Source organism: Pituophis catenifer, unplaced genomic scaffold (assembly GCF_029215685.1).
Source record: "Pituophis catenifer annectens isolate HBS135680 unplaced genomic scaffold, rPitCat1.0.hap2 SCAF_1, whole genome shotgun sequence".
Lineage (NCBI taxonomy): Eukaryota > Metazoa > Chordata > Lepidosauria > Squamata > Colubridae > Pituophis > Pituophis catenifer.
This window is the reverse complement of record NW_027256881.1, coordinates 21,531,154-21,558,032: the sequence shown is the minus strand read 5'-3', so window position 1 is coordinate 21,558,032 and position 26,879 is coordinate 21,531,154. Positions and strand designations below refer to the sequence as shown.

Below are 26,879 nucleotides of genomic sequence, written 5' to 3'. Positions count from 1 at the left end.
TTGACAAAGGTGGGGAGCCGAGTTTCTGCCTCCCTTTTAAGGGAAATATTCTACCCACTTAATATTTCCTAAAATGTTTGATTTTTCTAGGAGAGGGGTGGGTTTTAACTTCCTGCAATAAGATGATGTTAAGTTATCACCAGCAACCAGATCCATCTTGGGTGAACAAAAAGACACTTCGCAGTGAACAGGCCTATTTTATTTAGCTGCACCCAGAAATGTTTGATAATCCGTGATTATAACAGCATTTTATGTGCAGATGCAGACAACTGAGGTCTCTTGCTTTCCTTAGTTACGCTTGGATTTTTTCCCTCTAACATGGGAAATCCCGATTCTTAATTTGACACTACTAATCCCACCCCACCCCCAACCATTATGTTGCAACTATTAGTGACTGCGCTCCTCTCGCGTTCGGCAACGTTCCGCAGTGAAAAGCACATCCCAGAAGATCAACCCCCTTTTTTTTAACCGCGGCTGTTCGCCTTCGCAGGTACGTCTCGCTCCCTCTTCCCCTACCCCCCGCCCATACTATTGACCCGGAAATCTCCCAAGATATTCCCGCTTTCAATCCATTTCCGTTCTCCCCCCCCCGGTTTTTGCAGCCGCGAAATGGTATATTCGAACCAATCAGCAGCCACTTTTTCTCCGGTCCACCCACCAGCCGTCCGAATGGTTTGTCCCTCCGCCTTAAAAGAGACCGCGTGGAGGCGGCTCGCTCTTTTCCGCGCTTCGCCGCTGACGTTATGGAAGTGGTTGTTGGAGGGAGGTGAGAGATTTCATGGCGCCCCAGAAAAAGGGTGTGAATTGCGGGGATGATGGGTCGGTCCTTGTCTGGGCCTTTTGTGAGCCAACGTTCTCCCTGCTGTTTGTGTTACCCGGAGGCCTATGGCGCCTCGCGTGGGCCTTTAATTTTTTTCCCTTCGCGGGATGATGAGCCGAGATAGGAAGTGCCGTCAGATGCGAGAACTGACGAGAGATTCCTCGTGGCTGACCGCAAGTTGCCCTCTCTTCCCCTGCCACTATTCCTCCTTCCCGAGACAGGCCTAGGTTCAGTCCAGACCAAAAAAAAAAAAGGGTGGGGGGAAGAGGAGATAGGCCCAAGCTCCTACCGACATTACAGAAACCTCCTTTTTTAGGTTCTCCTCTAATCTTGGATTGTGTTGCAGGTTTTCTGCCGTTGCCATGTGGGATCTGACTTCAAAAAGCCATAGAAAAGATCAATGTATAGAGTTGCGGGAGAAACATCCAAAGGTAAATTCAAAAACCTCTGAAGTTGGATAGTATGAAGGAAGGCTCACCGTGATGATATAAAACCTTTTATGTGCTGGAATTACCGGCAGACTCTTGCTGTTGAGATGGTTCTTTCTGAGGAGCTTCTATGGAGGGAAAACCATTGTTCTCCCAAACACTCTTTCATTACAAGCCTCTCTTTTTCTTTCTTCAGGGAGCCAGAAGCTGTCCTCCAAGATGAGCAATTGTGATTGAAATGCCGACTCTTAACTGGAAAAGATGTAAGTCAAATGGATAGTTCTTGGCTTGTAAGGGTGTGTGCCACGTGCAAAAATATTTCAAACCCAGAACAAACTATTATATCCAAGTTTGGTTCTAGATTTCGGGAAGTTTAGAATCTGGTCAAGATAAAATTTAGTTGCTGGGCTTCTGTGGAAAGTTTGCATGTTAGGTGCTAGAACTGCCCTTAAGTAACAAATCTGGGATACACTTTTTTCAAACAAGCCTAAGTAAGGTGTCACGCTCCTATTATCATTTGCTCCCAAAAAAGTCCCTTCCAGCTACATATTTAAAATCCATTTTTAATTTTTTGTAAGTCCTTTACTTTTAGCCAGGTTGGATATGATGCTCTAAGCAGTCCTTCCTAGGGTTCTTTGGTTATTATGTCCATGTGGTGATGGTTCAATAGAAATTCTAGGTCATATACTATTCCCTATATGAAAGTATCTAGACAGACCTTTACATATCCTGCCTTGAAAAATTTTCAGGTAGGAATGCAATTTCTATTTAATGCTAGTAATCTAAAGACAAGGATGTGAAAATAACCTGTTAATTTCTGTGCTACCATTCCTACAATAAACTGTACCATTACTTAGGATTGGAGATTATTTTGTTTGGGTTCATTAACCATGTTTTTAATTTTAGACTCCGTTATATTTAATGTTTTTCTCTTACATGCGTGCCCACATGGATATAAATCTTTTTATTCAATATTGCTTATATTGGGCTAATCAAATTAGAACCGATAATCTGGATAAGACAAGATTTTTTTTTCTTGGCTTTCCTATTTGAGAGAAAACATGACTTCTATTAATTTTTTTAATAATTACTTTATAAATAATTGAATGTGACAAACACTTGATGTTCCCTCCAATTTTCCCCAGAATAATATCCCTGTGAGGAAATGGGTTAGGCCAAGAGAGCGACTGGCCCAACATCCAGCCAGTTTGTACATCTAAGTTGGGACTAGAATTCAGTCTTGGTTTCTAGGGCACCATCTTAACTTACTACACCAAACTAGCTTGGCAGCAGGAATTCCCAATTCTTTTCCTCTCTTCTTTAGGTTTCTCATCTACCCAATCTTCAAAGATGGAAGTCCCTCCAGATTTCCTTGAAGAGGCTTATTAGATACATACTATTTGTACTGCCATGAACATGGTTTAAATCAGATCAGATTTGCATTGAAGTTAAGAACTGAAAGAAGATTTTAGAAGAATACACTTCTATGATGCATGGAGGTAGTAGGTATGTATCTAGTTCACCCTTTGTGTAACTGAGAATCCTATCTGGTAATCTGGACAATTTGAAAGTTGTTCAGATAAACTGTCATAGTAAAAAAGATCTGTACGTTTTAATGTTGGAATGTTAAATGTATTTTGCTGGGATTGATTTCTGCATCTTATTTTCAAAGGACACTGTTCACCCAGGAATACTAATAAGGGATATTGCCCTTCTCCCTCGAGTTTGTTATAAATGTTTACAAACTTCATATAAGAAGCCATTATTAATACAAGTAAAAAGTGCTTCAATGTTGCTAACCAATTTGTAAAATCTTGTTTCAGGCTTGGACAAATATTACTACAATTCAATGCACTCAAGACTACTATTCCCAAATTTGGCTAACAGCAAGATGTATATCTATCAAAGAAGATAAGTACTAAATTAATGTAGCAAATAAAGACAGATTTGGACAAATGGAAAAATCTACAATTCGTTGATCAGAACAACAGCCACAATTAAAATGAATATTCTACCGAAATGTTTACTTTTATTTCAAGTAATTCCGATAAAACTAGGGGGAGACTTTTGAAGAATGATAATATAATTTATCTGGCAAGGAAAGAAACCAAGAATCAAATTAAAAATGATACAGGACACTAAGGTGCTGGTGTTTACCTATAAAACCCTTCATGGCTTAGGTCGTGGGGGTATTTGCAGGACCATCTCTTACCCGCCTCCCACCGTCCTGTCTGCTCACACAGGGCAGCCCTCCTCAGGGTACCGTCGACCAGACAGTGTCGGCTGGCGACATCCAGGGGTAGAGCGTTCTCTGGGCGCTCCTGCCCTCTGGAATGAGTTATCCATCGAGCTCCGGATGGCGCCTGATCTCCGCTCCTTCCGTTGAGGCCTAAAGACTTGGCTGTTTCAACAAATGGGCTGATTCTGATTCTTGGGTTTTATTTTATTTGTTCCTTGTTTAATTGGTTTTAATTAGGATCTTTCTCCATTGTATGTTTTAACTTTTGTTTGCTGCCTTGAGTCCTTTGGGAGAAGGATGGCATATAAATATTTGTAAAATAAATATTTGTAAAATAAATAAATAAATAAAAGGGAGGATTTGGGCTACCAGATTGGGAGCTGTAGTATCAAGCTTCAGTGCTTACATGGCTAAAAGAGTGGCTAAACCTTAAGAATAAAAGGATGTTGGCCGTAGAGGGACATTACTTACAGTTGGGATGGCATGCATTTATATGGGGTGGGAAAAATAAAGCACATGACTACATCCAAAGACACCAGGTTAGAAATGTTCTGTTAGTATGGGAAAAAATTAAACAATTACTCTATGAAAATACTTTTCCACAATGGAAGCATTAATATGCCCTAACATGTTAGATCTGGATAAAATAGTAAGATAAAGATATATTAAATGAACAAGGGAAATTAAAACAAAAGACTAAAAAAATCAGAATTGACATAGACTGGTGGCTTTATATGCAAATACAGATGAGATATAAGAAGGATGCAGATAAAAATGGCTTCTATAGAGAACCACAAGAATTGGATAAGATATTGCAAGGGACAGAAGAAAAACATGTTTTACAACTACCTATTGAGTTTCAAAATGAAAGAAAAATCAGTAAAGGAAACGTAACATGGGCAAAAAACTGGGTATACTATATAACTAGATAATTGGCAAAAGCTGGGAAAGAAATAGACTAACAATGTCAACATATAAAAGAAAATGCACAAAATGTTCCATAGATGGCATTACCATCAGCAAGATTGGCAAAAATGTTTCCAAACGTCACCAGATAAGATCCCTGTGCCCGTTTGCATTTCCAACACTCTGGTGACGTTTGGAAACATTTTTGCCAATCTTGCTGATGGTAGATGCCATCAATGGAACATTTTGTGTATTTGGAAAAATATTGGGCAAGGATAAAATAGAGCATAATACAACAAATAGACCTAAAACACAGAACTAGGCATAGTAATGGGGAAATTCAATATTTAATGTTACATGTAATAGTGGCTAGAATTATGTGTGCACAAAACTGGAAAAATGGAAGTATACCCACAGAGGAAATGGTAATAAAATATTAGATTATGCTGAAATGGATAGGTCAACAATAGAAATTAAAGACAAAGGAGAAACCGTATTGCCTGATATGGGACTTATGGTACAACTGGCTAGACAATAGATGCAAAGGTTAGAAAATGGATGATGAAAGAGGGTGAACAAGTTAGAGAAGTATGTTATAACCATGATACCAAGTTTTTATTTATTCTATGGACTATACTGTATGAATAAGAAAAATGGTCCAAACTAGGATGTATAACTACGATATATTTAAAAATATGCTGATCAGCCAGCATATTGTCGTTGCAAAATTGAAATTGCGATGTAAAATGAAGGAAAATGTACAATAAAAATATTTTTAAAAAACCACTGAAAGTATCCATTTTTCCTTTGACCCTATGAAGTCCTACATATTGGGGCAAAGAGATTCTTTCCCCCATTATTGTGGCAGTAAACTTACAAGCTAACTTCTCTTCCCTTTGTTGTACACAATTACTGAATGGGTCCAGTTTTAGAGCCCTACAGATGGCAGAGAAGGGATCTTTTGATTGCTTATTTGTACCCTATGACTATCCTTAAGTGTTGTACCTTATGATTCTTAATGAATGTATCTTGTCTTTTTATGTATACAGAGCATATGCACCAAAGAAATTCCTTGTGTGTCCAATCACACTAGGCCAATAAAGAATTCTAATTCTTAAAAAATCATCTTGCACCTCTTAAAAGACAGCAATCTCAAAGGTATCCAGGCCCTGGGCCATCTAGGACTTTGGAGGTAACATTACTTTGAATTGCATCCATAAACCAGCTGGTGGCCAGTGCAGCTCCTAAACAGTATTAGGGAGTCTTAAACTAAATACACTCCAAGCCTATGAAATACTGGCCTAACCAAAAGTTCTGGGTGGCTATATAGAAAATGAGTGGTACTACCGGTAGTTTAGCCAGAAGGAGATAAAAAAAGCTGTTCGATATACAGATGCACCTAAAAGTGAAACTGATCTGTTTACAGTTTCCGTTACTTTTCTGCAGCCCTTAAGATTTTTTTTTTACTTAAGCCTGTAGATAAACTGTCCTTTAAAATGCCTATTGAAGTTACATGAAAAAATAACACCAGGTGAACTATTAACATTAGTTTCATGACACTAGTGTTGTTTTGTTTCTGTCAATTTTGTACCTAATGGAAATTCATGCAGATTATGGCATCTCTTCTGTCATCATGCTTATCAATGTTACGAAGGGAGGTTCCCTAGAAGATGTATTTTTGTTACCTGAATGTTCCTTTTATGACGCATGAGGAAACTTGGATATTGCCACCTGGCACAAGACACACACAAAATGTTAATTTGTATAAGCAGCTGCATTTAAGTAGTTGCCTATCTTGAGAGTGTAATTAATCATTGTTTAATAAACAGATGCACTGAATAATGTTTATTCTCTTTATTTTTTTCCCTGGAATTGTGAGCTGGACTACCAGTTTCCTATAGGTGGGGGCAAAAGTCTTTTGCACTATTAGACCAACTCCATGGAAGAAGGAATTAGTTCCAGTTGCAGATTGAGTTGTTTTACATTTTATGTGAGTTTCTAGTTTCCTGATCATTGCAATTGAGGGATATAAAAAGTAAAATACTACTTTTATTTTTATCTCCCCCTTTTAAGAAAGTCTCCCTATGTTTATATTCATAAACATAAAAAAGAAACCAAGAAAATTTTAACCAAGCCTCAATATTGTGTTTTGGATTAATGGGGTTGAAGTGACAGCATAACTTCACATTCCAGGAATGATGATGCTCACTACCCACCTTCCTTGTATAATTCAGTGTAATGACTGCCCAACCCTGTTCAGCAGTTGCACAAGATTTAGCTTCCCATATCTGCAAATACATTTTCACTAGGAGAAACAGCCATCTTTCAAACAAGTTTTATTTCTTGACAAAGCATATAAAAGACTTTGGCTACATGCAAACTAGGACAATATGGAGCTGCTGGATTTCTATGAAGTACCAGATTGACACTACTGAAAACATACAAGTACTCAAAATGGATACAACAGCAGTGGGGTTTTAGGGAAAAACATTGATCCTGAAAATTGGTCACATGATGAGCCGCACCTCCTCCGAGGTGGAGGACTAAGTAGATTAGTCCTAGCAATTGCAATCAGAGCCCACTCTGAAAGGTATCAGTTATTGGATGCTCTTCAAACTTGCCAGGACGAAGTGCTTTTGATGTACCAAAACTATAGTGTTGAAAGCTCACACAAGAGATTGGCGTGATAGTTAATTTGGGCAAGATTCTTCATGGGTAGCTCAGAAAAACAACAAAGCCAGCATTTACTTCATGACAGTCAAGTGCTGCAAAGGGTTGGTGACTAAAGCTCCCTTAAGTGTGTAATCCAGGTACTAAACATCAGGAAAAATTGACCCTATCAAGCTGAATTGATTCTATTGTCTCTTCTGCGCCACAGTGATGAAATCCAGAGTAACTGAAAGCTGCACTTTTCCCACAAAGTATAATTATAGCAACTTGCAACAAATGCCTGGGATTGCCATCACCCACATTTCATCCCTTGATGCCTAGAGCGAGGCCTTGCTAACCCTAAAAGGCACCTCCGACACACCAGGAAGGCACATGTTTTTAAGTACCACAAATTCACACTCCTTAAAGCAAGGGAATGGGGAGTTTTTTATTTATACCGATTTGTTTGCTTTATGAACCAATGTAATCTGTGTCATATATCAACGCATAGTGTCTTACTTCTCTTGTATTTAAATTTTATTTCATTCGAGAGACAGACTTCAGAAGGTGCAAGTTTTTCAGCACTGCTGACTCGCACTGCTTTCGATTTATAAAAATTACATTTGAAGACCGGCAATCTTGTAGCACCTTAAGACTTTACAAATAAAACTCATGGATTTCAGCCAACTTCATCAGGTTCATGGCATAACCTGAGATAGGTACACATCCATGGCTTATTTGGGACAGGAGACAATAAATTGGTTGGGAAAGGATGAAATGCAGAAGGTATAGTAGTGATGGTTACCTTCTTGGCAGTGATTATTCAGTGAGACATTCAAAATTGTTTTGGTGAGTCGATTAACATGTTTCTAATCCATGGGATTAATTTTGTTTCTATCCAAGCATGGAATTTTTCCACCTAAAACTTCTATTCAAAGTAATTCATTTCAAAAGTAAAAACTCCTCCATAATGAGTACAGAATTATTTGTACCTAATATGAAAATTTAGTGTATTTAACTAAAGTGTTTAACCTGGGGGGAAAAAGCAGGCTCAATAGTGGCATTGCATTTTTGTGTGTTTCTTATACCTTCCACTGAACAGTCAACTAGCAATCACCCCTGTGATAACTACAAAGTTTCAGGAATTAAAGGGATGCTTTGATTTGGATACTGCACTGACCAAGTAGTTGGGATTGGCATAAATAATCCCTTCCAGTATAATTCTATATAATGGTTCAAAATTGTAGCAGATCATTAATACGTGAATTGCAGCCAACTTTGTAATTTGGCCTTCCCTTTTTGGTCCTGCAAGTTAAGGAATTAAAAGTTTTTATTAGAAGAGAGCTTCATTAGCATAAACTAGCCAAGATCCTTTGTGGTTATAAAGGATCCATTTGGCACATCCTAGGCAAATGAGAGAGAACTCTATTTCATGTCTGAAACAAACCGGTAGAAACCTGTTCTTGATTTGTAGATTCATTTGGCATCAGCTTAACCTCAATAGCTTCACCTGTCCATACCTGCCTGGTCTTCATGTCTTCCAGGCCACCATCATTTTGGTCTTCATCCTGTGAGGAAAGACCTTCTTGGCTCTCAAGGTCACTCATCTGACTTTCCTGACTTTCCCCAAATTCAAGAATAGTTGGGAGATTGCTTTGGGTAGGGCTTCGTTTCTTAAGGCTAACCAGAAAGGGCTGTGGCAGGGAGAATATGTCCACGTTATTGCCCAGATCAATCCAAGTCATGCTGGGGAAGTTTCTGGTGTCCTTCAAACTTTCAGTCAGGTCCCGGAGGACGGCTTTTGTAAGCCTGTTGCCATTAAGGGAAAGAGTTGTGAGACGAGGTAGGGCACTGAGAACTGGCAAAAGCTGGAGGAACATCTCATCTGTCATCTCAGTGAAGCAAAGCTCCACATTTTCAATATATTCAGAGCTGTGCTGGAGGTACGAGATAACCCGGTCTAATTCCTTCATGGTCAAAGGGATGCCAGACAAGTCCACTGTATTGTCCAGAGGATTCCCCACCAAGATCGTTTTCAAACTGCAAAACAATGAAAAATGGAAATTATTGATTTATTTCCAGTTTATCGTAACAGCTGTAAAAGTTGTCAGTTCTGACTAGAAAATAATTTTGACAATAGCTTAATAATTCAGCTGGGAGTGAATAGAATGAATCCATCCAAGACAGTAATTTTTCTAGGGGATATGGCAGTCAAATTTGTTAATATACAATACTCAATGACTACATCAATAGCATTTACTTGATTACCAGCCCATTTTGGGGTTTGCACAGTACACAGAGCTATTAAGCGAATAGGTTGGATTTGTATCATGGCAAGTCATTCACACAAAGCAACATTAAAATTAACTATGCTTATATTATGTAAATTCATAGTCATTTGGTCTTTGGGGGAACATTTGTTCTCTAAACAATATTTATATAACAGGAAACCCACATATTCAAAGCTGTTCATATATATATACCTCTCTGTTATGCAGACATGATAAACATGGAGGGTGGAAAGAGACAGATTATGAGAAGTATCCGACATGACCATATTCTAGGAAATCATTTTTTTCAATAAAATTTATACCAACAGGACAAATAAAGCACCAAGCCTATTAAATAGTAGTCTCTCTTTAAAATAGGGAACCATACAAGGAAAGCAGATTATGTCTCTAATGCTTTTAAAGGGCATCTGACAATATAAAGCTTAACAAAAGCATGAGATTACTTAAGCATAAGAAACATCCAATAAATTTATTTTATTTATCGTTTTTGTTTTGAGAAGACAGGTAAGATATACTGGTTTCAAATACTTGAAAGGGTGATATTTTAAATTCAAAATATCTTCCCTATCCTAGAGTGTAGGATTCACAATAATACAAGTGCTGTATCACATGATAAGCTAGTTATGGTAGCTTCCCACTAAATTTTAACAACTTCAGGGCAGCAGTTTGAACAATAGAAGCAGTCACCAAACAAAAAGATGAGCGCCCATCGCTGAATATCCAAGCACAGTCAGGATGAATATTTGTTGAAAATGCTTCATTTTGGATTTTTGCTTAAACAGTTGGGGGATGGGCCCCAGAAGTCCAATTCTATGGGAGTGCAAGGTTTGCTGAAATTAGTTTTCTCTTGTTATTTTATCACAGACTTATTGAGTCATGAAATCTGAAATTACCACCTGAAATCTGAAATCAGCTCTCCCCTCTCCCCCCGCCCCAAAATATTGTACAGGGACACATGGGCAGGCACAGAGCTTCCTTCCTTTGGTGGGGAGAAAAAAAAACCCTTAGTGACTCACACCGAAAGGAGTGAAACCACTGCATTGCAACAAGGTGAGGATCATAAAACATTCTGCTTTCAGAAGCAGCAATTCAGAAATGCAAATAGAGGACATTAAGAAAAAAAAAGTTATGAAAACCTTTCTAGAATCTTTTAACTGATACTAGCAGAGACCTTCAAGTGCAGAAAATATAACAGCATGAGGAAGAAGATCAATTAGACTTTAGTGTTCTGATTCATAACAAATTTCTACGGTTTTACTAGCACTTCTTGGAGGGTTCCATTTAGATGCTTTTAGTAAATATACTCAGAGACCTAGTTAATAGGAGCAAACCCTCATTTTACTTGTTTCTTCACTGTTTGAGACTTCCAAAAGTTGCATCTTATTTCCTAGTTTTAAATAAAGTACTAGACTGTCTTACAGTAAAAATGATCATAATGGAATAATCATAGAATAAATAAAAAAAAAGTATCGTATTTCCCCCAAAATAAGACCCTGTCACATCCCCTCACATCCTGGACATAAACTGTTTCAACTCCTACCCTCAAAACGACGCTATAAAGCACTGTACACTAAGACAACTAGATACAAGAACAGTTTTTCCCCAAACGCCATCACTCTGACAAACAATTCTTTCAACACTGTCAAACTATTTACATTAGGCTGCATTACTATTGCTATTGATCGTCTCATCGTTCCTGTCGCCCATCTCCTTCCACTATGACTGCATGACTGTAATTTTGTTGCTTGTATCCTTGTGATTTATAATGATATTGATTGTTTCCTAGTTTGATTTGATTGCTTATTGTGCCATATGACTGTCACTGGGTGTTGTGCCTTGTGATTCTTGACGAGTATATCTTGTCTTTTTATGTACATGGAGAGCATATGCACCAAAGATAAATTCCTTGTGTGTCCAATCACACTTGGCCAATAAAGTATTCTATTCTATTCTATTCTATTCTATTCTATTCTATTCTATTCTATTCTATTCTATTCTATTCTATTCTATTCTATTCTATTCTATTCTATTCTATTCTATTCTATTCTATTCTATTCTAATGCTTTAATACAGAAAAATACCAATGTGAACAGACTTGGTCCAACAATGTTTAGTGGAAGAATTGCCCCCCAATTTGCAGTTGTCTCATGATATCAGGGCCTCAAAATCTATTTTCAGTAATGTATGTCCAAAAACAGGTGCAAAAATCATTTAAAAATCTTAAATTCATAGCAGCATTAGAATACTTGCTGGACTTTATTTCCTCCTAGTCTATAAAAATTTCAGCCTTCCAGATGTTACTGAATAGCCATAGCCAGCATAATCATTGGTAAAAGATGCAGTAAATTAACTCAGGAACATGGAGTTCAACACACATTATCTACCCCTTTGGCCTAGTAGTAAATAGGCCAGAAGTAGGTTCATGCTAATTTAAGGCTGTGCCAATCTGAAACACCAATATTAAAACATAAGTACAGCTTCGTATCTATTTTTAATTTGGCAAAGTTGAAACTGCAAGAACTAGAATTGATTCAAAGATGCACGCGCATACACACACATACAGAGTTGAAACCTGGAAAAGGATCAGAAATGATAGGTTTAAGATATTTATCTGATTAATTTTATGACACCAATAAGAAACAGAATAGAATTCTTTATTTATTATGAATGGTATCAAAGCAGAAGGGATTTTTCTCTTCTTTCTATTTTCCTGTTTATATTTTCTGATCGAAAATGAATGCAAAAATTTCTTCATAGAAATAGCTTCTGATTATTTCTATAGGTTTTTCACAATTTCAAAATTTTGGTACAATCTGATGAAGTGAAAAAAAAAATACTGTCTGAAGTATATCCGGTTCAATTTAAATGGGGGGGAGGGGGGGAGGAGGAGGAAATAGCCCAAATCACTGAAAAGGTGGTAGATATCTGTACAGATCAACAGTAAAATTTCCTTGAAGTCAAACCTGACTCCTAGTGGATTTTTGGAGACATACATGTGCTTTTCTTTTCAGCAATACAGTGTTTTGCTACTGCTATCTTCTAGCCTCCCACACAAATGCTAATCAGGCCCAACCCTGCTTAGCTTACAAACTAAGACAAGGTGTACAATATACTTAGGTACTATAGTAAAACTCTAAGAAGGCAATATAGATATTTATCTATGTTTATCTACAAAAATATGCTAAAATTCAGGAACTGTGATACATTAAAAAATTTTACATTACTGTACCAAATATAAAAATCTTAAGCACATATTATAAGTAAATTACTATAAATTATGTATTATTTATGGATATGTAAGGTCAAAAAGCAGGTCATTTCATTGATACATTAGATTTCTATTTATTCCTTTGTTGGAATAATACTTAACCTCAGATGCATTTTGTAGATCAACTTTACCAGTTTGTTCTTTGGCAGACATCCAGTGTGAGGCTAAGATATCTAAAAGGATCACTTTGTTCTATATCGACCTGCCTATTATTTATGATTGTCATCATAAATTGTTGTAAATTTTATCAATTTAATAGATTAGCTTGGCAGGTGCTTGAAAAAGGATCTTTGAGCATGACTGTAAAACCTTCTCTATGCAGCATTTTTTTAAAATACTAGTAGGGTTTTAAACAGAGTATATATTATGTTTTGTGACCATATAATATTAATGTAATTCTCAAATTTCATTATATGGTTTTTGTTCTTATAGTTTTTTTTTATAAAGTATTTACTATACAGTATTGAATGTTTAATGAGTAGTACTATTCACATGGAAATACTGATTAAAGCAGAAATAGGGAACCAATAACCCTCTAAATTATTAACTGAACTTCAATTTCTAACATTTTTCATTGTTGGCTAGGGTTTTATGAACTGTAGTTTAGTAACATTTGGAGAAATCCTGGACTTCAGCTTAAAATGAAACATTATACAGTAATGTTTTCTAGTTTCGATTTCTTATATACAGTAAACATGTTTAGTTAATGTGTATGGTTTATATTAAAACTTCTTTGTATTTAATTAGAAATGTGTTGAAACTTTGGGTAAAGCTCCTGCTGTATTTATGGCTCAGATTATAAATTTACAGAAACAGAACTGTTTGCTAGTGTTATTGTTAAAACAAAGTACAATATCGCCTTGTTGACAACTAAAAGCTAAATACCAAAATTGTGAAACATCTACAACCCAGGATTTAGAAATGTATTGCCCCAGGAGGAATTGCAAAATGTTTGCAATTACAAGAGCAAAAGGGTGATTTCTAAAAACAAATAGAAATTAATCTTCTGATGTATCTAAACTAAGATTAAAATAATATAGGGGAAGTAGATGTAAAAAAATAATCATAAATAAAATAATCATTCTCAGAGGAGCCACTGGCCTCTTACATTTTATCCAGTAAATAAGCAACATCTCTTAAAAAGTAACAATGAAAAAAGAGAGATCTACTGTGTGTATATATTACATTCTATAAACTTGATTTTTACAACACTAAACTGGCACATTTCATTTCTCCTTTTTAATCTTCCTTTGCACAGAGCAATAGCTGTTGGGAAAAAAAACCCTTCAGGTTTATGAGAGGTGAATCCATTATATCCAAGGCTAAAACAGTGTGTACACACAAATAAAATAGTTATGACATAACACATAAATATTTTCAAACAGTGAAAAAGCCACACATCACCAAACTGGTTTATGATCCTTGTCTTCACAGATTCAATCTGCACTGTAATGTAGAAGTAGGATAGGCTTCGGCTGGTTTACAAAACAGAAAGAGGCAACCATTTTGAAGAAAAATAATGCTCAACCTGTACAGCACTGCTTTCTTCCAGGCAAGAAAAAGCAAATTAAATACTACTTTACATCCATTCTGCCCTATTTATGGATATACCCTAATATTGCTGGATGCTGAATAGGCACAAAGAATCCTTTGAATTCACCTGACTTCTTTAACCTTTCCCTGTAGGACTTCACTTCCACTCTCCCCAGCTACACTGACCATCTCTGAACAATCCACTTCGAGAATACTCTTCATAAATGGTAGTGCCTAGAATATATAATACAGGTAGTCCTCGACTTATGACCACAAATTGATCCCAACATTTCTGTTGCTAAGTGAGAATTGTTAAGATGGTTTTGCCCCATTTTACAATGTTTGTTGCCCCGGTTGTTAAGTGAATCACTGCAGTTGTTAAGTTAGTGACACTTAAATGAATCTGGCTTCCCCATTGACTTCGCTTTTCAGAAGGATGCGAAAGGTGATCACATGACCCCCGGAACACTGCACTCGGATAAACATGAGTCAGTTGCCAAGAACCTGAATTTTGATCATGTGACCATGGAGATGCTGCAACAGAAGTGTGAAAAATGTCACTTTTTCAGTGTCGTCGTAGCTTCAAACTGTCACTAAACAAACTGTTGTAAGTCAAACCTTGTTGCTGGTATCCTTAAGATTTATATTGACTGCTTCCCTATGACTATCATTAAGTGTTGTACCTTATGATTCTTGACGAATGTATCTTTTCTTTTATGTACACCGAGAGCGTATGCACCAAGACAAATTCCGTGTCCAATCACACTTGGCCAATAAAGAATTCTATTCTATTCCATTCCATTCCATTCCATTCCATTCCATTCCATTCCATTCCATTCCATTCCATTCCATTCATTATTAAGACTAACTGTATTGCATTGAAGTCTGACCAAAGCAGAATCAAGTGTCATAGTATGGGCAGTGTTATTCTGTTTGCTTCACCAAGAATCTTTTTAAGTCAAGTTTGTGTTCAGTAAAAACCACTACAACCTTTCTACATCTACTGCTTTCAGAACAGGTGTCACTCTCCTTGAATTAGTGCAACTGTCTGGATGCAGAACCTGTTAGATTTTGTCTGGTACTGTGGTTCATGAAGAACACAAAGTATTTTCAGTCCTAAAGTATTTTAAACTCTTCCAGCTTGGTATTATATGTAACTTTAATGAGCATTCCTTCCATTCTTTTATCCATATAATATTTAATTTTTATACACAAATCCAACATTGGAATTTTGGTTTGCTGTGGAACCATTTTTGAACATTTTAAAAATACAATAATTTTTATTGTTCATGGCTCTGAGTTGTTGTTGAGATGGATGGCTACATAAACTGATGGAATAAATAAATAAATAAATCTGTCATCAGCTATAAATCTATTCAACATTACCACTTCTAATCAGCATTTTACAAGATTGCCAACAATATCATGGGGAAATTTGTTGACAGTCTTCATGAAACTAAAATATATTTTTCCCTTGGCATTCCCTTGGTCTACAAGATTAATACTTTTATTAATTGCATTTAATGAATAATATTCCTAGCTTTTTTAACTCATAATTAATATTTAACTATGTTAAACATGACAAAGAAGTGTTATTAAGCATCCTCAGAAAATTGAAGCCTCTAGGCGTCTGTGCTGATTTGTACAACTGTTGCTATTGTTGGTACATTCTTGAGCAGGTGGGGAAAAAATAATTAGCCTTTGCAGTTCCCATTGAGTGCAGCTCAACAAATTTGTGTATTTGAAATTGCAGCTGTAGTCAAAGTAAATCCAATCCAATCCGTCTCTTTTCTTTTTTCAAAGAAAAGCAGATATGGGATTCTCAGTTCAAAAGAGAATTGTGAGGGAAGGAGCTTAACTTTCCATTTTCTTCAAAAACACTTCATTGTTGAAAAGCCCACCCTCCCTTTTGGATGGCAAAGAACCTCCTGCTTAGGTAAAGCAGAACTTTGGGGCTGGATGACCTTCAAGTGAGCTCTTTATTTTATTAGTTTATGAAAACATTTAATGAATTCTGGCAGCCAACAGGATTTGTTAACAGCTGTTCTTTGTTTCCTACAATCTGCCCCCCCGCCCGCTACCATGTGATCGCCGTTCGCGTCCTTCTGAAAAGCAAAGTCAGATTCATTTAAGTGTCACTATCTTAACAACTGCAATGATTCACTTAACAACCGTTAAGGTTGTAAAATGGGGCAAAACCTTCTTAACTACTCTCATTTAGCAACAGAAATGTTGGGATCAATTTGTGGTCATAAATCGAGGACTACCTGTATTATATATTCTAGGCCCATGATGGCTAACCTGTGACACGTGTGCCACAAGTGGCACACAGAGCCATATCTGGGAGCACACGAGCGTTGCTCTAGCTCAGCTCCAGCGTGCATGTGTGCGCCAGCCAGCTGATTTTCGGGCCTTTCGGGCCCACCGGAATTTGGGAAACGGGCTGTGTCCGACCTCCGGAGGGCCTCCAGTGGGGTGGGGAAGGCCGTTTTCACCCTCCCCAGGCTCCAAGAAAGCCTCTGGAGCCTGGGGAGGGTGAATGGACGTTGGCTTACGTGAACGTCCTTTTTCAGGGCGCTGCGACTACATTCCATGGCTGGACTTCACTTCCTTGTAGCTGATTACTGGGTGTTAGATATTCAAATTTTTTACTCTGGTCTCCGCCCCCTTTATGCTGATTACTTCAGTCTTTCACGAAGGAGCTGGAAACCAGGAATCTATAAGAAAGGAAACAAACAAAAGAACACAAACATCGCCAACAACAAGCCGGCCAGAGCAAGAAGCCGGAACAAGGGCGGGAAATGGAATGTAGTCGCAGCGCCCTGAAAAAGGACGTTCACGTAAGCCAACGTCCATTTTCCAGTGCGCTGCTTCCTACATTCCATGGCTGGGATATACCCAAGCTCAACTATAGGGTGGGAGGCTGACTGCTCTCGGCCACCCCGGCAGAATGGACTTGTTGAAGCACCCGTCTGCCAAATGAAGCCTCAGCCGAGGCAAAAGAGTCAATCTTGTAATGGCGGATGAACTGTGAAGCTGAAGACCAGGTAGCAGCACGACAGATGTCAGTAAAGGAAGCCTGAGTAGCCCACGCAGCCGTTGTCGCTGCACTGCGAGTAGAATGAGCAAAAATTCTGCCTGGAACCGGTCTGGCTTGGCGTTCATACGCCATCGAAATACATGCCTTGATCCAACGACCCACAGTTGAAGACGACACCTTACGACCCATGGAAGCAGGATGGAAGGACACCAAGAGAGCCTCAGTCTGTCGAAAGGAAGCCGTTCGTTTAAGGTATCTCCGCAGAGCCCTGCGCACATCCAACGTATGCCAGCGCTTCTCGTGGGGATGGTGAGGATCCGGGCAGAAATCAGGTAAGACCAACTCCTGGGCTCGATGAAACCATGAGTTCACCTTTGGAACAAAGGAAGGGTCTAATCTCAGGACAACCCTGTCCGCGTGGAAGATGCAGAGATCCTTGCGGGCAGATAACGCTGCAATCTCGGAAATCCTCCTTGCAGACGTAATGGCCAATAAAAATGCCAACTTGAACGACAGGAACTTCAAACTGATGGAGGCTAAAGGTTCAAACGGATCAGAAGTGAGAGCCTGAAGAACTAAAGGCAGGTCCCAGGAAGGATAACGATGTACAATAGGCGGCGAGATGACAGTCGCCCCCCGAAGAAAACCTCGAATCCTGGAATCATGAGACAGAGGCCGACGAGGGTCGCGAGACAAGACTGTGGCCAGAGCCGCGACCTGTCTCCGCAGCGTTGCCGGAGCCAGCCCTTTATCCAAACCGGCTTGAAGAAATCGTAGGACCTCCAGAACATCGGCCGATGTGGGGTCAACATGATGCTTGGAGCACCAGACAGTAAAAACTTTCCAAGAAGCCTCATAAATACGCACCGTTGATGGCCGCCTGGACGATTGAATGGTGTGTATCACATCATCTGGAAGGCCATCCTTTTTCAGGAACACCCGCTCAAGCGCCACACGGTTAACCGGAGCCACTGGGGGTCTGGGTGGGCGATGACTCCCTGGGAGAGCGACACCTTGTGCAGAGGAAGAATCCAATGAGGAGCTGTGGAAAGATTCACCAAGTCTGCGTACCAAGCCCTGCGCGGCCAACAAGGTGCGATGAGAAGGAGTTCGGCCCGTTCCCTCAGGACCTTCCTGATGACCTTCGGGATTAAAGGCAGTGGAGGGAACGCGTAAAGCAGGCCCGGGGGCCACCGACAACGAAGGGCGTCGTGTCCTTCTGCACCTTGGCAGGGAAACCGGGAGAAGAACCTGGGAAGCTGTGCGTTCTGAGGCGTGGCGAAGAGATCCACCAGGGGTGTCCCGAACCTCTGGGTTATGTCCTGAAATGTCTCCGGATGAAGGCGCCACTCTGCCGGATCTAGATGTTCTCTGCTGAGCCAATCTGCCCGAACGTTGTCTTCTCCAGATATGTGGTCCGCCCGAAGGGACTTCGTGTGGCGCTCTGCCCAAGACAACAGTTTCTCCGCCTCTAACATCAAGGGTTTGGAACGAGTTCCCCCTTCTCGGTTCACATGGGCTTTCGTTGTCATGTTGTCCGTGAGGAGCAAAACATGCTGACCCTCTAGGAGAGGACGAAACCGCCGAAGGGCCAGGCGCGCCGCTCGCAACTCCAACCAATTGATGTTGTGCATCTTCTCCTCCGGAGACCAAAGACCTTGCACCACTTCGTTCAGCAGGTGAGCACCCCACCCTTGCAAACTCGCGTCTGATGTCACCACGAGCCGGTCTGGTTCCAGAAAGGTGCATCCCTTTGACAGAGCCGGCGACAGCCACCAGATGAGTGATGTCTGGACTAGAGGTGGGAGAAACACAGGTGTCTTGGATGTGCCTCTCCCCGACTTCTGGAATCGTAGCAGGAACCACTGCAACTGACGGGAGTGTTTGCGTGCCCAAGGAACGATAGCTATGCACGACACCATCTTCCCCAGAAGTTGGGACAGCAGCAGAGGAGACACCGCCCTGAGAGATCTCACCTGAGACACCAGATCTCTGAGGCTGCGGATCCGGTCTGGTGAAAGAAACACCTGACCTTTGGTGGAGTCTATGATCGCCCCCAGATGAAGAATGCGAGTGGTGGGCGTGAGATGACTCTTCGGGAAGTTGATGGTGAAGCCGAATTGTTGGAACATGGTGATCACAGCTGTAATGTCTCGGACTGCCTGCTGTGGGTGAGATGAAAGGACGAGAATGTCGTCGAGGTAACACAGGATTTTCACTGGTATCAGGCGGAGCTGAGCTGCGACAACTGCCACCAATTTTGTAAATGTTCGTGGTGCAGAAGAGAGACCGAAGGGCATCGCGCAGTATTGGAAATGACGGCCATTGTACTCGAAGCGCAGGAATCTGCGATGTGCTGGGTGGATAGGCACATGCAAGTATGCCTCCTTGAGATCCACAGATTGCAAAAGGTCGCCTTGTCTGACGCACGCCAGAATTGACTTCAAGGACTGCATCTTGAAGCGTCGATACAGGATGAATTGATTGAGAAGTTTTAAGTTCAGAATGCCCCTGACCCCTCCTGAGGACTTGGGCACCAGGAACACGGTTGAATAAAAGCCTGTCCCATGCTGGGACATGGGAACTGATTCGATGGCATTGATGGAGAGGAGATGACGGAGTTCTGCCTCCATCAGTTTTCTTTGTTCTGGAAGCGGGGACACCTGACAACGGATGAAACGACTTGGAGGGGTGGAGAGAAATTCTAGACACAGACCGAAAGTCACGGTGCGAAGGATCCATTGTTCGCACTTGGAAGCCTCCCACTGATGATGAAAACCTTGGAGACGACCACCAATGGGAGCCGACGGCCTTGAGTCACTTGCCTCGTCTGAACGGCCTGAAACCGGATCCCCGGAATGGGCGCTTGGACTGGAGATACTGCCTGCCTCTGTCTCGAAAGGACCGTCTGTCTGAAGGTCGATCTGAACCTTGTGAATAAGGTCTTTGATGATAGGACATCCCTGATCCCGTGAAGGGGCGAAAGGAATGTCGCTGCCCGTAAGGAGCATACCTGCGTTCCTGTCTCCTGTAGGATGACGGAAGGATCTTGCGCTTGTCTTTGTCCTCTATCAGTAAAGGGTCCAGTGCCACTCCAAACAACTTCGAAGATGAGTAAGGTGCAGACGCCAGCTTCCATTTGGTCTTAGCATCAGCTCTCCAATTACGCAGCCAAAACAACCTACGAGAGGTCACCGCAGAGGACAATGCGCGAGAGGCAAACTTAGCAGCATTCAGAGAAGCATCTGCTGAATATTCAGCGGCAGCCACTAGTTTGTTAACATCATGGTGTAATCTGATGTCATCAGGAGGCAACCTCTCTTGTAATTGGCGTAGCCAGAGTAAGGAAGCTCTAGTGAAGAAGGATGTAGAGGTGGCTGCCTTGACTGCCCAGGCAACCGCCTAATGCGTCTTTCTAAAGGCCAACTCTGCCTTCCGATCCTCTGCTTTAAGTCCATCAACAATGTCCGTAGTAATGACAGAGGATGAAGTTAGAGCTGCAACAGGAGCGTCAACCGAAGGCAAAGCCAAAATGTTCTCCAATTCGGGAGCAGAACAGTAAAGTTTCTTATCAAGAGCACTAGGAGCAGTCAAAGAGCCAGGTTGAGCCCAGCCACTTTGAACCACTTCAGCAAACAGAGGTGGACAAGGAATAACATCCTTATCAGGCTTGGACACTTGGAATAAAGGATCATGTAAGGAAGCCTCTTTGGAGGTATCAGTAGAAGAAACAGAAGACAAGCCAAACTTAGTGGTCACTTTGGCCTTGTGAAGGAGAGATCGGAAAAGCGATGGTCTGAACAGGCCTGTAAAAACTGGTTTGTCAGGAACGAAGTCCTCATCTTCTGACAATTCCATCTCCTCAGGAATTTCTTCTTCCACCTCAGACTCATCACTGGAATCATAGCCATGATGCGCAGATGTAGAAGGCCTTTCAGACAAATGACCCCCTCGCACGGGTGGTGGAACAGAATGTTGACCAGGCTGCACACCTTGCTGCAACCCTGTGGACAGAATTCTTGCCAAAACATCTGACAACATAGCCTGAACATTCAATTGTGGCTCAGTCACAGTAGAAGGTCCTGCAGACACAACTGGTAAAGGCTCAGTATGCGAAGCAACGGATACAGCTTCCCCTTCAGGTTCAGCCTCCTGAGCTTGATGAACCATAACAGGGACCTCCATGGTACAAGGTCTGGTCACTTCTTGTTGACTATCACCAGATTCCTGGATCATACTAGACATCTCTGGAGGAAGATGATGAGGTAAATTTCCAAAGACAGGGAGAGAAGAAATTACAGTGTCAGCAGGAAATTCAGGAGAAGATCTCACTTGAGAAGATTGCCTAGCCCTGTTATATTGGCGTTCTAAAGCATTATGCCTTCTAAGAGCATATCTGTCTTTGGCAGGAGCCTTTTTCTTAGAGGGCCTGCGAGATCTGGCCCCTTTAGTCTTGTCTTTGGCCTTAGAGCCCCTGGGGGGGGATGCTGGCAATTCTCTAGGTGGACTGCCTTCTTCTTCCAATTCAGAAGAAATGACAGGATCAGCCATGGCAGCAGAACAGTAAATTCTGTAAAATAGTGAGGCGAATAATCATTAATATATAAAGATCCCTGCACTGATAGTAAGTCCTGGAATAGCAGCCCATCCTGCAGTAGGCATATACATAATATGCAGGAGCAGTTGGTAAGGCATTGGTAATAATAAATAAATAAGGGCCACTCCGTTCCCACACACAGCTCAAAGAGCCAGGGAAAACCTCGTAAGTACAAATTTAAATTTAGCATTTTTCACAGTAAACAAAATGGCGGCCGCCAGAAGGGCTAGACAAAATGGCGGCCGTCACTAATGACAATCCAAGATGGCGGCCGCCACAAGGGTGAGACAAAATGGCGGCCGCCAGAAGGGCTAGACAAAAAGGCGCCCTTCACTAATAACAATCCAAGATGGCGGCCGCCATGAGGGAGAGACAAAATGGCGGCCGCCAGAAGGGCTAGACAAAATGGCGCCCTTCACTAATGATAATCCAAGATGGCGGCCGCCATGAGGGTGAAACAAAATGGCGGCCGCCATTAAATACGGGCAAAATGACTTGCAAAGGGTACTCCCGCAGCTCAGCGGCTCTCCCCAATCAAAATTAACATGACTCCAGTCCCCTCAGGGAAGGTCAGACCTCGTTTACTCAAATTCAGCATGCTGCCGAACTGCAGCCTGCACGCCGCCCGAAACCTCTCCAAAATGGCGGCCGCCCAATTTCAAATATCTCAGAGTATGCCTGGAGCCTAGGCATGGACTCCGGAGCCGCTCTGAAGGTTTCTTTAACGAAACCCTGCTGGGACTGAGGCGGGAGCGGATGAACCGGCTCACCAGTTGCCCAGCAGCACCGCCTGCGGCAAATTACGAACATACAGCAGCCCAACAGGACTGACTCAGAATGGCTGCTGGAATAATGGTATTGAAATAATTCCAAGGTTTTGGGCAGATAAAACTCCAAACCAATAAGCAACAGCAGCAAATTGTTCAATGCAATAATAAATACAGTCCCAGCAGAACTAGAAATAAATTATTAAATCAACTTAAATTAATTAAGTGAACTTAATGAATTAAATCAGTCAATTAATTAATCAAGTGAATAAATTAACTTAAATGAACTTAAATAAATGAAATAAATGAAATAAATAACACAATAACTCACGAAGAAGAACAGAGAGAAACCAAAACACCACTGTACTCAGCTACTGAGTGAAAAGACTGAAGTAATCAGCATAAAGGGGGCGGAGACCAGAGTAAAAAATTTGAATATCTAACACCCAGTAATCAGCTACAAGGAAGTGAAAAAGACGGGCCTACTGGGCCCACCGGTAACCTTTTTGCCATTGTATGCCAAAAGCGGGGGGAGTGCGGAGGGGTTGCGCGCGCATGCGCGGGGGGCAAGGTGACATTGAATTACGGGTGTGGGTACACTCGCGCGCAACCTCCCCGTGCTCCCCCCGCTTTTGGCACATGACGGCAAAAAGGTTAGTCATCACTGTTCTAGGCACTACCATTTATGAAGAGTATTCTCAAGGTGGATTGTTCAGAGATGGTCAGTGTAGCTGGCGAGAGTGGAAATGAAGTCCTACAAGGAAAGGTTAAAGAAGTCAGGTGAATTCAACTTAGAGAAAACATGATTAACAGGCATAAACATCTTCAAATATCTGAGAAGCTTTCATGCAGATTATGAGACACAAACCTACTTTCTGTTATTCCAAAAGATTAGGCTTGGCATCTAAAACTAAGGGTTCACATGGGAAAGGATTTAGAGGAGACATTAGGAACAGCTCCCACACAATATGAGGTGTTTGACGATGGAGCAGGTTGCTTTGAAATTAATGGTTCTGGCTTCGTTGTAGGTTTTTTAAGGAAAGGCTCAATTGCCAACTTTCAAGGAATGCTATAGTACTAAAAATCTTTAATTGGCAAGAGGGTTGGACTAGATGACATTTGGACATTCTTCCAGAAAAAACAAACAACTCCCCCCCCCCAAATCAATTCAGTAAATTCTGGCAGAAAAAGGAAAAACCGCTTTCATATTGCCGTTGACACTGGCAGAGTCTGTTTCTTAATTGCCATTTTTCTTCTATGCTTTCTAGTGCTTCCTAGTTCAGGGAGTACAAAATAAGTGCCTTTTCTGTTGCAGCGTTTGGCTTTTGGGATATACTAACTAAGGTTAGGGTGGTGCTGACTCTGCTGACCTTTCAGAAAATCCTTAACAACCCTGGACTCATTGCATTGGAACAAACCTTAGACTCTTCTAGAACTACCCTCTGCCCAGTCTTTTCATGAAAATCCCAATGATGAAGCTGTTAGATAGGCGCAAGGCAACAGACGAGAGTCGTTAGTGAATTCAGCACCTTTTTATTTCCAGCAAAATGTGACTGCACTCTGCCGGCTGGGCTGCCAGAGCTCGCCTTTTTAAGAAGCTCCAGGGAGACCAGCCGGCCAATGACAGCAGGTTAAATCTCCCACGGTCCGGATAGTCAATCAGCGGTGAGCATGAAAACTTATGTAGATTCTAGCCAATCCATACCTAATACCCCTCCCCTCCTCGAATGAACAGTGTCCAATCCCCTGCCAACGTATGTGACGTAGTCCTCTAGGTAGGCGGGGTGCACCGGGTTCCTACTGGACCTGTGCAGTTCACTTGTCCCCGGGATCTTGGCTGCAGTGATCGAGTCTCTGGTGTTCTTCCGGCTGCCTGGGAAGGAACCTTCTGGAGCTCCTCGGCCCGCGAGTCGAGTTCCGGCCTGGTTCCTTCAGCTTCCGCAACCGTCGCTTCCCGCTGGACACCCTCGATCCCAGAGGAATGGTCGCTGCTCTGGTTGGTGAGTAGTCTCCCTATTAGGCCACCAGGTAGGCCTGGTTCCTGCTCATCTGCTTCCCGGCCGGCAGTTGATTGTGTTCCTTGGGACAGAGACCTCAGGTTCTGCGATTGTTGCTCTGGCCCTCCGGTCGCGGTCCAGTCGCCCTAGTTCTCAGCTCGGTGTCCCCCAGGCAGTGTCTGAGTTGGTCGATATGCCTCCTCCAGATCCGCCCGTACTCCAGCTCAATGCTGTATGACTTGGGGCCAGTGACAGTCACGACTTGGCCTGCCAGCCAGGTCAGGTACCCTGCATAGTTGTGTGCGAATACCCGGTCCTGTACGTTGAATGCCTGCGTGAGCTGTGCGGAGTCCAGGGGGGTCTCAGGAAGGTAGTCTGGGTGGTATCGGTCAAGAACCTCCCCAAGGTTTCGCGCAAGCGTTCCATCAACTGGCCTATTGACTCCTCTGATATAAAAATGTCATCGAAGTATGGCACCACCCCTGGGATCCTGTACAGTAGCTGCTCCATTAGAAACTGGAAAAGTCCTGGGGCTACGCTGACCCCAAACTGCAACCTGGTACATTTAAATGCCCCCCTATGAGTCACTATGGTTTGTGCTTCAGTGGTGGCTTCGTCTACTGGCAGCTGCTGATAGGCCTGGGCAAGGTCCAGCTTGGCGAATATCTTCCTGCTTCCTAGGGAATGCAGTAGATGTTGCATCACGGGCACTGGGTACGCACTCTGCTGGAGGGCCTTGTTCAGCATACGCTTGTAATCTGTGCAGATGCGGACGGACCCACCTGGCTTCACGGGGGTGACTATGGGAGTCTCCCACACCGCGTGGTCGGTTAGCATGAGGATTCCCTGGGCAATGAGCTTGTCTAATTGTTCCTCGACCTTGGGCCGCAAAGCAAATGGTACCCTACGGGGTTTGAGCCTGATGGGGGTCACCTGGGGGTCTAGGTTAAATGAAATGGGTTTCCCCGTATATTTACCTAGACCCTCGTTGAAGACGTCCACGAAGTCTGCCAACAACTGGTCCAGTTCGTGGGTGGTTACACTGTGCAGTTCGGTGATGTCCAGGCCTAGGGATTTAAACCATTCTACTCCCAGCAGTGATGGCCGGTAGCTGCCAACGACCATGAGCGGCAGCCAGCCCTGGAATTTGTGGAATGTTACTTTGACCTCCATACTGCCTAGTACCTCTATCCGGTTCCCTTGATAGTCATTCAGGCGGCTTCAGGAACTTCCTCCTTGCGGCTGGGTTCAACTTCTTGATTGTTTGCCAGGGTACTATTGTAAAATACGACCCTGTGTCCAGCTCCATTTTGCATGGTTCCCCTTCAATGTTCATGACTGCGTGGTATTTCTCCTGCTCATATGCATCTGTGTGTCCCATGGTTGTGTGATGGATTTCTCTAGGAGCTTGGTACTGGTCCTCTCTTCATCTGCTCTGTTGTTGGCCGGCTCTAGGTTTCCCTGGTCTTCCTGATGGGGCTATAGGCTTTGGCTGAAAGAGAATGGGTTGGGGCACTTTGCAGGCTTCGGCAATGTGGCCCTTTCTTTGGCATTGGCGGCATGTTGCGTCCCGGAAACAGCAAGCTGCCCTTGTGTGGAAACCCATGCAGCCCGGGCAATGTGGCTGCCTGGTCTCCGCGTCCCTGGGGTTCTGCCGCTTTTCTGGGTACACGCGGTGGATGGTGTCGTCTGTGTCGTCCCAGTCATCATCGTACTCAGGGACTTCGGTTGACCAGTTGGGCTCCCGGTACGTGTGGTGCACCCCGCTGGTCTTCCTTACATTTGCCGCTGAGTTGTCTGATGATTCTGCAGCCTTGGCCTCCTCGACAACATCCTTGAATGAGACCCCTCTCCTTATCAACATATTCTTTTGTAGAGCAAGGTCCCTCATCCCCAGGATGATCACTGGGTGAATCCTTCATCATTTCTTCTTATGAACTCGCACCTGGTAGCGATCTCCCGGAGGCTGGCCACAAAATCGTTGACGGTTTCTCCCTCTCGTTGGCGCCAGTGGTAAAACTTATTTCAGCTTACAATGAGGGCGGCGGATGGTGCATAGTGATCTTCCAGGGCACGTTGAGGGTGGCCCAGGCGACAGTCTCCACATCTGCTGTGGCGACAGTGTCTGTGCCATTTTGTAGATCTTGGTGCCGCAGTAGGTCAGGAATAATGCTCGCTTCCTGTTGTCCGGCCTGTCCTGGTAATCATTGGCCTCCAGGAACATTCTGAACCAGCCCATGTATGTGTGCTAGTCTTCCGTCTGCAGGTCGAAGATCGCTGGGGCCAACGATACTTGCGATGCCATTCGTGCAGGTGATCGGCGGTCCTTGTTTCAAGACAGCTG

At 42.3% G+C, this 26,879-nt stretch overlaps 1 protein-coding gene, 1 long non-coding RNA gene and 1 other non-coding gene across 3 annotated transcripts in view; 2 read left to right on the top strand and 1 right to left on the bottom strand.

Moving 5' to 3' along the window:
• The first annotated feature begins 688 nt into the window (after positions 1-688).
• LOC139308553 (uncharacterized) lies at positions 689-3,268 on the top strand. The gene is made up of 5 exons (XR_011599726.1): positions 689-766; positions 1,167-1,251; positions 1,445-1,511; positions 2,573-2,754; positions 3,072-3,268. It is a non-coding gene; the product is annotated as an uncharacterized lncRNA (long non-coding RNA).
• Positions 924-993, top strand: LOC139309209 (small nucleolar RNA SNORD49). The gene has a single exon (XR_011599854.1). It is a non-coding gene; the product is annotated as a small nucleolar RNA SNORD49 (small nucleolar RNA).
• Positions 3,269-8,457: 5,189 nt separating the features above from the next.
• The window catches only part of LRRC75A (leucine rich repeat containing 75A), a 68,797-nt gene continuing 50,375 nt past the window's right edge, over positions 8,458-26,879 (bottom strand). Inside the window, exon 4 of the mRNA XM_070932144.1 lies at positions 8,458-9,082. Within this exon, the coding sequence (XP_070788245.1) occupies positions 8,473-9,082 (610 nt within the window). The 3' untranslated portion in view covers positions 8,458-8,472. The remainder of the gene's footprint in view (positions 9,083-26,879) is intronic.